An 11,075-nucleotide genomic window follows, 5' to 3' on the forward strand; every position below is an offset into this window, starting at 1 on the left:
TATAATACATGTCTCCTCAGTATAAAGGTGTCATTTGTCATTATGTTTTACAAAACAAAAAGGTGATCCCTGCAGACTTTATTTCTCAATGATGGATAAGTAATGACCTTGAGTTAACACTTTGTTTGATAGAACAGGAGGTGGAAAGCACAGAGTAGGAAGACCATGGAGTCCAGGGAAGATAGAGGAAGTAACCACAACTTATTCCAGTTTTATGTTAACAGTTTTAAATTCCACATAATATCAGATTCCCTTGTTGTTTTTGGTTCGAGTCTCAAAGTGTAACAAAGGTAAACTAAATTTTAAAAATTTGACTGAATTTAAAATTCTACATTACAGTTGCCTAAAAAGTCATGTTTTCTTAGACTAAACTTTAATAATCCCAAAGAGAAATTGATTGTAAATCACTTTTTTCTTGACTGTCAATCTGAGTTTGACTAACCAGGAAGAAATATTGTACTATGGATGGATTATTTTTTATTTTTCTCTGACTCCATGTGTGTGTTGGCCTGTACCTATTAGAGATTTTGCCTAACCAAGTAGTCTCTTTGCTTGTTCTGCTGTATTTACAGCAATATGACCATTAGTTTCTTATGTTTATCTATTCTAATATGCTGATGTCATAAAATTATTGTTAAAGATGACCCTGACAGCTGACAGTAGGGCGCCTCCTGTCAGTCCTCTCAGCAGGTATCGTCATGTTCATCACTTCAGATTTATCCATCTTTGTCACCAGTTCCTCTGTGGGTGAATCTGTGCTGTTCACACCAATAAGACCTTTCCAGTATTGGTATGTGAACGTTATACAGAACCTGTGCTGAGTTCTGCTTGATTTCATGCTGTATTCAGTCTTAGATGTGACAAGAAAACCTTTTCGAAATGAGCTCCTTCATCGTATATGTTGGACTTACAGAAACTACAAAAACGAAAATATTTTTTGCATTACTAGAATGTTGATAGAACTTTTGACATATATCGAGAATCATGAGTGAGTCTGCACGGTCTCTGTCTCTGAGCAGGTTTTCTCTTCACACAGTTCAAACACATGGTGGTTGGGTTAATTGGTGACTCTGAACTGCCCGATAGTAATAAGCCATATAGATTATGGATGGATGATGATTGGCACAACATAAAACTAAAAAACACTTCAGTTAGAAATTGCATTGCTAAATTTGTCAAAGAGTCACTTTTTCCTTCAAAATTGGACATTAAGTCACATGAATGTTTTGCTGTCTTTATTTTTATGTGCTGTCAGTAGAGCAGCAGGTTTTCTCTCCCAGTCAGGACACTGTGTTGACGTCCTTCGTAGCTGAAACAGCGGCAGATCTGAACCTGCTCAAAGTCCTTCTGATGGACTCTTGCAGCTCCTTGTTCCTCAGACTGTAGATCAGTGGGTTCAGGAACGGAGTCAGAGCAGAGTGCAGCACTGCCACAATGATACGGACCTGCAACAAACACAGAAAGCACTTTATTGACTGCGAAAGGTAAATACTGAAGTCAGATTATCTGAGTCTTGTACCTCTGGTGAAAAGTTTCCCACCCGGTAGGAAATGTACACAAAGGAGGCTGAACTGAAAGAGATGGTCACCACAGTCAGGTGGGCACTACATGTCCCAAAGGCCTTCAGCCTCTGAGTGACAGCCATCCTTGCTAGTGAAACACCAATCAGGACATAGGATGTGAGGATGAGGCTTCCTGTGGTCAGTAGAGCCAGCACAGCGAAACAAAGGGAGACAATGTTATCCATTGATGTGTCAGCACATGCCAGTCGCCTTACAGACGACAGGTCACACCAACTGTATTTCACCAAATTCGGGCCACAGTAAGGTCGGAGCAATGCAATGATGGTGGCTGGCAGTGTGCAGACAGCACTGAATACCCAGGCTCCTGTGATGAGAAGCAGCTGAACAGGCCGAGTCATAATGGAGGTGTAGTGCAGAGGGTTGCAGATGGCCACATAGCGGTCGTACGCCATGACAGTTAGGATGCCATATACAGTAACACTTAGCTGGATGAAGAAATGCATCTGGAGGAAGCAGCCTGGGACAGAAATGGTTGATACGTCTGACAGGAAGCCAGACAACATTGAGGGTATGGTGGTGGTGGTGTAGACTATGTCCACAAAGGAGAGGTTGGCGAGGAAGAAATACATTGGAGAGTTGAGCTTTGGGTCAGTCAGTGTCTGCATGAGAACAAAGAGCGATGGTTACAACACTAAGAATTCAATATTAGTCAGACTGAGCCAAGACTGAAGAAATACACAGACAGTTGGTTTTGTACCACAAAGATGATCATGCTGTTTCCTCCCAGGATGACGATGTAACCCAGCAGCAGGATGACAAAAAAGATCATCTGTTTCTCACCGAGGCTGGAGAGGCCCTGGAGGATGAAGAAGGTGACGCCATCAGGCTCCCTGGTGCCGTTAACAGAGCTGGATCTGTGACTGCTCGACAAAGGCAGGTATGAATCTGGAGAAAAATAGTAGAGAGGCATCAGGGTTGAGTCCCAGTCAGGACATCAGAAGACTGAGAGCACTTCAGGGGTTATAGTCCATATAAGGGTTATGGTCCATGTTCAGCAGCTGCATGGATCATTCCCTCATTAATGACCTTACTAGTCAAACAGCAGCCTGGATATGAGCAGAGAAAATCCACTTTGTTTTAAATTCAGCCCAAATCAGTAACGTACCTCATTAGAGACACAGACAACACATGAATGTAGTGCACAGCTACAACAGTGTCAGAGAAGAGCAGTCACTGTCAAACCTGTAGGTAAATTAAACAGTGAAAAACAGCTCAGCACTGAGAGAAACACAGACATTAGTAAATGGTGTCAGGTATTTGGAGAATAATGTTTCACTGCCTTCAATTACTGGGAAACAATCACTGCTGTTGGGACAAAACTGCCCAGAAAACCAGTTAGAGCACATCATTTTCAAGGCATAAAAAAATCAAGCCTTTTGTCATGAGTTGTGTCTCTGTAACATGACTATACATCGCCTTTGGAAAACCTGATTAAAACAGTTCACCTCCCAATCAGCAACACAGGATGAAAAGCACAGAAACACTCACAGACCTCTGGGGCTTTCAGGTGAAACATGAGGCGGCAAAAGCTCCATTTCTCCTCAGCACACAGACAGATGGCTGGATGGCTGGATGGACACAGATTTGCTGTCAACAGACAACAAGTGCAGACTAACTTCATCTGTGCACAAGCTCAGTTTGAAAGCTCAACATACAAAAAGAATCAAAAGTCATTTGGCTTTAAACATCTCAGCCCCTGCACAAAACAAAGCACAGCTTCTTTTGAAAAGTGCAAATACCTGACCATCGTATCCACAATCTTTGAAAAGCATCATCTTACCTGAATATGTGGATCAGACTCCGCACTGCTCAGTCAAGTTTAGTCCCATGAAGGCAGAACTTCATCTCAGGGCCACATTTTGGCTTCTGAAGGCCAACTGACCTTTGTCTGATTCTAATGGAGATTATAATGAGGCCAGGAAACGTTCATGACATCAGATCCTTTGCGTCAAACATGTACATTGTACACAGGACAGCAAAATAATACCAAAGGGACATCATTTTAGTTGCCTGTGTGGCTATAAACAAGCATCGGGAAAGAAAACACAGAAACATAATTGTCTCTGTTGCCGTAGCAACAATCAACACTGAATGTTTGATCTCCTCATTAAAGACTCTTTAATTAACTTTAATTACTTTGTGTGTGTGTGTGTTTGTGTGTGTGTGTGTGGACAACTCTTAATTTACACTTGTTTATCATTGTGGGGACATTTGGTTTGGTCCTCACAGCTTCAAAGGGCTGTTTCAGCCTTTAGACTTCAGGGTTAAGATCAGAGTTAGATTCAGGTTTGGCTCATGGCCTACAGAACATTATTTCATCTAAGTTCGAGCCAGTGGCCGACGACTTACATTGCCGACGTGTGGAGTTTCCACGTTATCTGTGTGGGCTTTTTCCTCCCACAGTCCAGACACATACAGGTTAGGCTCATTGGTGACTCTAAATGTCTTTGGTTGTTCCCTCTGCTCTTCCTTGCCAGCCTCTCCTTTCTTGAAATGGTCTACACCACCGCCAACATCCCCAACATGATGTCCGGCTTCTTGTCAGATGTATCGACCATTTCTGTCCCAGGCTGCTTCCTCCAGATTTATTTCTTCATGCAGCTTGGCATCACTGGCCTTGCCCAGTAGGTAAAGAACCACTGATGAAATTTTTGTATACCATTCCCTACTCCATTTTATGTTATTGCCATTAATATTTTTCATTTAATCATTTATTTATTGGTGTTTCTCCTATTAAATCCCACTTGTTCTTTTAGAACGACAGATTTCTAACAAAAACATTGCTAAAACCAGAAAACTAGGCAAAGGAAGCAAATTATTGCAAAGTTACTCTTGAATACTTGTTGAGGTGAAAGCAGCGAGTAATGATGCTGAGCCACCAAGTATGAGTGTAGTAAGTGGGAACACTAGCTACACTTATACATGGTGGCTCAAACCAGCAACCCTGAGTCATGTTGGGGGGTGGCCAGATCTTCAAGGAAGAGGATCGGGAAACACAGAGAGATGATGCCGGAGTGCTAGGATTCATTGCAGCTGCAGATGAAACCTGGGGGTTGGGAGTAGCAAGAACAGAGAGAGAAGGGGTGCTAGTTCCAGACACAGCTTCCTGGCAGGTGGACCAGACACTGATGAAACAGAAACAGTTCAGATTTTGTACAAATGTGAAGATGATGTGGAACCAACAGGGTCAATATGGTTGGCCAGAACAGCAAAAGAGTTAAACAAACTGATGGCTGGTTGTGAAGGTTGGAGAGCCTGTGGGGATGGTGGTTTCTTTCCATGATGTACATCAAGGGTATTCAACAAAAATTTAAAGAGGTCCAGTTAGAGAAGATTTCTTGAAGCAAAGGTCCGGAAGATCATAATGTCTAACTAGTTAGTGTGATATGTATTTAAGTAGCCTAATAGTTTTATCAACATCTGCATGTAATCAATACCTGACTGTCAAATCAAATGAATTCAGTACAATTCAAAAACTTTCTGACAATATTTATTGTCATGTAACATACAACTGAACATATCTGTATGGCTGTGGGTATGTATAATGTTCTCTCATTAACTAAGTTCTCTCTCTTTCTCCGTCTCACTCGGCTGTTTCTCTCCCTTTGTTTCCTACATGTATCGCCTTTTTTCTTTTTCTTTGTACCGTCTCTTCATGTATAACTTGCCTCTAGCTCTGTTTACACTGTAGAGTCGTAATGTTTGCCGCATTGGATGCACAGACTTGATTGGCTGAGTGGTATCACGTGGGATGGCTCAACCCGCATGTAATTGGTTTGTGCGTTTCCACTACTGTAAAGTCTACAAAAGCTGCGCCAGTGGAAAATGAAGCGCCCCGTTAGGTTTTAAATCTTAACCTTCTGTTTTGGCTGTAGGTACGGGTCCGTATGGGGCGGTTTCTGGGTCCGCATCCGGACCGCGGTCCACCAGTTAGTGACCTATGATGTACATCATCGGAGTAGCTGGAATATGAACGAAGCCGAGAGAGTAGAGTTTTAGATATTAGACAACGAGGGCCCCCCATTGATGGTAGACAAAGCAGCACAGGCTTGTTTTGGTGTTTGTCTTCAAACGCAGGGTAGCAGAGTTTGTTTTAGGTACAGCTGGGATGGAGATTTGAGTGGTGCTGAGACCGTCACAGCAAAGTTGGTGCAAGGGGAGATGGGAGACAGTGTCAGTGCTCGGGTGGGAGCGTAGTGGTGAAGTCAGACAGATGGACATGAAGGTTTTATAGGGAATAACTGAACAGCAAAAGCCAAAGAATGAATAAATATATAAATATGCATCACCTGAGATGTAGTGATTGATGTGAAGTGGTCAAGTAACTTGTTTTTCTCACTGATCTCAGGGTTTGAGGTGATGAAAGTGTTTTTGGAGACAGAAAACCAGTGAAGAGACCTCAGGGAGTCTGTCTGATGTCATGTAAATTTCTTTAAGTTTGAGAGTTGCTAATTCTCAGAAACAACCACAAGTGTGATGAGTCATCTCAGGTTTAATCACAGGTGCCTGGAGAGGAGACTTTGCAGACTTTGTGTTACAGCATCAGGTTTATATATCTTTTTAAAAAGGGGTGGACTCATACTGGAAAAGACCCTACATGTTTGTTCAGTTGTCTTCTAGCTTCAGGCCACTACCAGCACTAAACAAATTGTTGGCACCCTTTGACATGGTGTAAAACCCCCACACCGATGTCTCAGCTACGTCATTGTTAGCAGGTGCCAGGACGGTAACCATGGTAACTTCCATTTGTGAAGAAACTAGTTCCTCAATTCTGGTCATTTTCACCAGGACACATCTGGGACAGTCCATCAGACCAGTCTTTGGTAAATGTCCTGTATGCATCGCTTTGTCTTACGTGGCCTGTTCTACTAACATCCTATGTTTTGTGTCGCAATAAAGAAAAATGTCCTCACAATGACAGTGAAAACAAAACTTGGCCACACACACAGACACACACATATACACATAAGTAATTAAAGTTAATTAATGAGTCTTTAATGAGGAGATCAAACATTCAGTGTTTATTGTTGCCACGGCAACAGAGACAATTATGTTTCTGTGTTTTCTTTCCCGATGCTTGTTTATAGCCACACAGGCAACTAAAATGATGTCCCTTTGGTATTATTTTGCTGTCCTGTGTACAATGTACATGTTTGAAGCAAAGGATCTGATGTCATGAACGTTTCCTGGCCTCATTATAATCTCCATTAGAATCAGACAAAGGTCAGTTGGCCTTCAGAAGCCAAAACGTGGCCCTGAGATGAAGTTCTGCCTTCATGGGACTAAACCTGACTGAGCAGTGCGGAGTCTGATCCACATATTCAGGTAAGATGATGCTTTTCAAAGATTGTGGATATGATGGTCAGGTATTTGCACTTTTCAAAAGAAGCGGTGCTTTGTTTTGTGCAGGGGCTGAGATGTTTAAAGCCAAATGACTTTTGATTCTCTTTGTATGTTGAGCTTTCAAACTGAGCTTGTGCACAGATGAAGTTAGTCTGCACTTGTTGTCTGTTGACAGCAAATCTGTGTCCATCCAGCCATCTATCCATCTGTCTGTGTGCTGAGGAGAAATGGAGCTTTTGCCGCCTCATGTTTCACCTGAAAGCCCCAGAGGTCTGTGAGTGTTTCTGTGCTTTTCATCCTGTGTTGCTGATTGGGAGGTGAACTGTTTTAATCAGGTTTTCCAAAGGCGATGTATAGTCATGTTACAGAGACACAACTCATGACAAAAGGCTTGATTTTTTTATGCCTTGAAAATGATGTGCTCTAACTGGTTTTCTGGGCAGTTTTGTCCCAACAGCAGTGATTGTTTCCCAGTAACTGAAGGCAGTGAAACATTATTCTCCAAATACCTGACACCATTTACTAATGTCTGTGTTTCTCTCAGTGCTGAGCTGTTTTTCACTGTTTAATTTACCTACAGGTTTGACAGTGACTGCTCTTCTCTGACACTGTTGTAGCTGTGCACTACATTCATGTGTTGTCTGTGTCTCTAATGAGGTACGTTACTGATTTGGGCTGAATTTAAAACAAAGTGGATTTTCTCTGCTCATATCCAGGCTGCTGTTTGACTAGTAAGGTCATTAATGAGGGAATGATCCATGCAGCTGGGACAAAACTTGTCTGAGGTGTTAGAACTTAACATTTATTAGACCTGAGAGTGAAAGAAACATTTATATCTTCAGCTTTGTGTTAAATTCATTCATCATGTTTTATGGAAAGTAGATAAAAATCTGTTTAAAACTCTTTTCTATCTTCACTTTAATAATAAACAGGCTTTTGATATATTTTTTCAAAGACTCATTCCATGAGGATCTTTAAAGTGACTCTGCTTTGAAAACAAACTGGCTTGTCATATGATTCAGTTGGACTCATTGGAAACTGTCTAAAGGACATCACTTGCTTCTCTTCACACTGAGAAACTGTGGATCCATGAATATGGGAATATGTGAAATGTTCATTTTCAAAGTTTCACTGCTCAGAACAAGACGTCTCCTACTTCACACTGATGCACATTCTCATTGTATGTGAGCTGGAAGTTCTAATCCTGCTTATCTCCCACTTCTTTCCTCTTCACTTGTATTAGACTGGGATTAGCCTCCACAATATTTATGCTGTCACAGATCATGCTCCTACGTGCACGTATTCAAGTTTTAATGTGAGCTGAGAGAAAAGTTTCTTGTAGTGTAGAATTCAAACATCATTCTGAGCAGAACACACTGGGCAACACACTGAAGGAAAATTTATACAAAACATATTTTAGAATGGAGGGAACTATAATCATTTCTACATGTGTGGACATTGACATGCTGCTCTTATACTTAGTGGCATTTATATACACTCAATCTATTGTTCCATGTGTATGAAGAACAGGGTTGAAACATGAGCATGTTGAGGTAAAAGTCCATGTGATCCAGTGTGAAATGTACCATGCAGCTGCTGAACATGGACCATAACCCTTATATGGACTATAACCCCTGAAGTGCTCTCAGTCCTCTGATGTCCTGACTGGGACTCAACCCTGATGCCTCTCTACTATTTTTCTCCAGATTCATACCTGCCTTTGTCGAGCAGTCACAGATCCAGCTCTGTTAACGGCACCAGGGAGCCTGATGGCGTCACCTTCTTCATCCTCCAGGGCCTCTCCAGCCTCGGTGAGAAACAGATGATCTTGTTTGTCATCCTGCTGCTGGGTTACATCGTCATCCTGGGAGGAAACAGCATGATCATCTTTGTGGTACAAAACCAACTGTCTGTGTATTTCTTCAGTCTTGGCTCAGTCTGACTAATATTGAATTCTTAGTGTTGTAACCATCGCCCTTTGTTCTCATGCAGACACTGACTGACCCAAAGCTCGACTCTCCAATGTATTTCTTCCTCGCCAACCTCTCCTTTGTGGACATAGTCTTTACCACGACCTCCATCCCTAAAATGTTGTCTGGCTTCCTGTCAGAAGTTTCAACCATTTCTGTCCCAGGCTGCTTCCTCCAGATGCATTTCTTTATGCAGCTTGGCCTCACCGGCCTCGAAATCCTGACTGTCATGGCGTACGACCGCTATGTGGCCATCTGCAACCCTCTGCACTACACCTCCATTATGACTCGGCCTGTTCAGCTGCTTCTCATCACAGGAGCCTGGACATTCAGCGCTGTCTGCACACTGCCAGCCACCATCATTGTCATTAATAAACCTTATTGTGGCCCAAACATTGTGGCACATGGCTGGTGTGACCTGTTTACTGTAAGACAACTGGCCTGTGCTGACATCACACTGGATAGTATTATCTTTGTTTGCTTAGGCCTGGTGTCTCTACTAACCACAGGAGGCCTCATCCTCACGTCCTATGTCCTGATTGGTGTTTCACTATCAAGGATGGCTGTCACTCAGAGGCTGAAGGCCTTCAGGACATGTAGTGCCCACCTGACTGTGGTGACCATCACTTACAGCTCAGCCTCCTTTGTGTACATTTCCTACAGAGTAGGAAACTTTTCAGTAGAGGTAAGACACAAATATTCTTTTAGGAGATTAGATCCTTTAAAGGTGCGATGTGTAAAACATGAAATATTCAGTGGCATCTAATGGGGAGATTTTAGCTTCTCTCAAATGCCAACAACATTTCCAGGTGTTAATGGAGGTTAAAATGTCTAGCTACTGTATAAACATGGCAGTGTAACATGGCTGCCTCTGTGGACGGAGACCTGCTCCCATGTGGATTTAAAAGGCTCATTCTAAAATTATACATCCATCCATCATCTGTACCCCCTTAGTCCTAACCAGGGTCCCAGGGATCTGCTGGAGCCTATCCCAGCTCTCTTTGGGTAAAAGGCAGGGGTACACCCTGGACAGGTCACCAGTCCATCACAGGGCTCATTCTAAGATTAGGAAAATGCAAAGTTTGGTATTTTGAGGTGATTACAAAGTGATGATAAACACTATATTGCATTTGTTCTAACAGATGGCTCTAAATATTCCACACTGTCTGACTCTACACAGTTTTTCATTTGGGCCTTGATCGGTGCTGAAATGTTGAAGATTTGGAGAGCATGACAGTGACTCAGAGCCTGCTTCAATCCTAAATTATGAGAGCTGAAGATGTCGACTTACAATGAAATAAATGTCAGCAATGCAAAAACTGCCAGTGGCCGATGCCTCAAAGACATCATAAGGTGTTAGCATAGCGTGTTAGCATAATGGAATAGTTGGACAGACATTGATGAAGGCCACTGCCATGGTGTGATGATGATCATTATGAGCAGCAAACTGAGTTGAATCTTTAGTGTGAACTACCTTGACAACAAGGCTCCAATAAAGGGCAATGATCAAAATCCAACATGCTGAGACTTTTTAAAGCCTTGGACGACAGACTGATGGACCTAGTGGGAAAATGTCATGAATCATCAGTCAACCTTGCGTGATTAATAAAGTATTTTTTTTTATTTTGGGATTTTTTTAGGTTTGTATCATTGTGGCGGTGCTGTACGCTGCTCTCTGTCCATTCCTGTACCCACTGATCTACAGTCTGAGGAACAAGGAGCTGCAAGAGTCCATCAGAAGGACTGTGCGCAGGTTCAGATCTGCTGCTGTTTCAGCCATGAAGGACGTCAACAAAGTGTCCTGACTGGGAGAGAAAACCTGCTGGTCTGGTAACTGGAGTAAAGGCCTGAACATTTAGGAGACTTAATGTTTGTTTAAGTCTTAAATGTGTTTAGAAAGTCACTGATATTTTTAATGAGTATTCATGAACTTTGTCTATATTGTGACAATGATATCATATGCTTGGTCAGCAGAATGGTTATTAATTCAGTCATACTCAAAAGATATTAACCCTCCGGGGTCTAAGGGTGTTTTGGGGCCCTGGACAAGTTTTGACATGCCCTGCCATTTGTGCTTTTCTTAAAGATATTAATGGCTAAAGTCTGATAACACTGTAATCAGCACAGACCTGGCTAGAATAATATGTGAGCAGCAAGTTTACACATGACTGTGTTTTTG

At 42.2% G+C, this 11,075-nt stretch overlaps 2 protein-coding genes across 2 annotated transcripts; one reads left to right on the plus strand and one right to left on the minus strand.

Annotated features, from left to right (window-relative positions):
- Positions 1–1,280: 1,280 nt before the first annotated feature.
- On the minus strand, positions 1,281–3,118 carry LOC113143337 (olfactory receptor 13C2-like). Its single transcript, XM_026328909.1, has 4 exons — positions 3,076–3,118; positions 2,281–2,468; positions 1,520–2,182; positions 1,281–1,445 (listed from the first exon to the last, which is right to left on the minus strand). Exons 1-4 carry the CDS (start codon positions 3,116–3,118, stop codon positions 1,281–1,283), a joined length of 1,059 nt encoding a protein of 352 aa, XP_026184694.1.
- A 4,035-nt stretch (positions 3,119–7,153) lies between these two features.
- Positions 7,154–10,701, plus strand: LOC113143347 (olfactory receptor 13C2-like). Its single transcript, XM_026328927.1, has 4 exons — positions 7,154–7,196; positions 8,633–8,820; positions 8,919–9,581; positions 10,537–10,701. Exons 1-4 carry the CDS (start codon positions 7,154–7,156, stop codon positions 10,699–10,701), a joined length of 1,059 nt encoding a protein of 352 aa, XP_026184712.1.
- Positions 10,702–11,075: the final 374 nt, after the last annotated feature.

Source organism: Mastacembelus armatus, chromosome 14 (genome assembly GCF_900324485.2).
Source record: "Mastacembelus armatus chromosome 14, fMasArm1.2, whole genome shotgun sequence".
NCBI lineage: Eukaryota > Metazoa > Chordata > Actinopteri > Synbranchiformes > Mastacembelidae > Mastacembelus > Mastacembelus armatus.

Bases quoted from the DNA above. Each gene is read 5' to 3' on its own strand.
- LOC113143337 (XM_026328909.1), bottom strand. From the start codon at position 3,118: ATGGAGCTTTTGCCGCCTCATGTTTCACCTGAAAGCCCCAGAG. The intron at 2,469-3,075 runs GTCTGTGAGTGT...ATTTTTCTCCAG, and splicing joins TTCACCTGAAAGCCCCAGAG to ATTCATACCTGCCTTTGTCG. The intron at 1,446-1,519 runs GTACAAGACTCA...TGTTTGTTGCAG, and splicing joins TGGGAAACTTTTCACCAGAG to GTCCGTATCATTGTGGCAGT.
- LOC113143347 (XM_026328927.1), top strand. From the start codon at position 7,154: ATGGAGCTTTTGCCGCCTCATGTTTCACCTGAAAGCCCCAGAG. The intron at 7,197-8,632 runs GTCTGTGAGTGT...ATTTTTCTCCAG, and splicing joins TTCACCTGAAAGCCCCAGAG to ATTCATACCTGCCTTTGTCG. The intron at 9,582-10,536 runs GTAAGACACAAA...GGATTTTTTTAG, and splicing joins TAGGAAACTTTTCAGTAGAG to GTTTGTATCATTGTGGCGGT.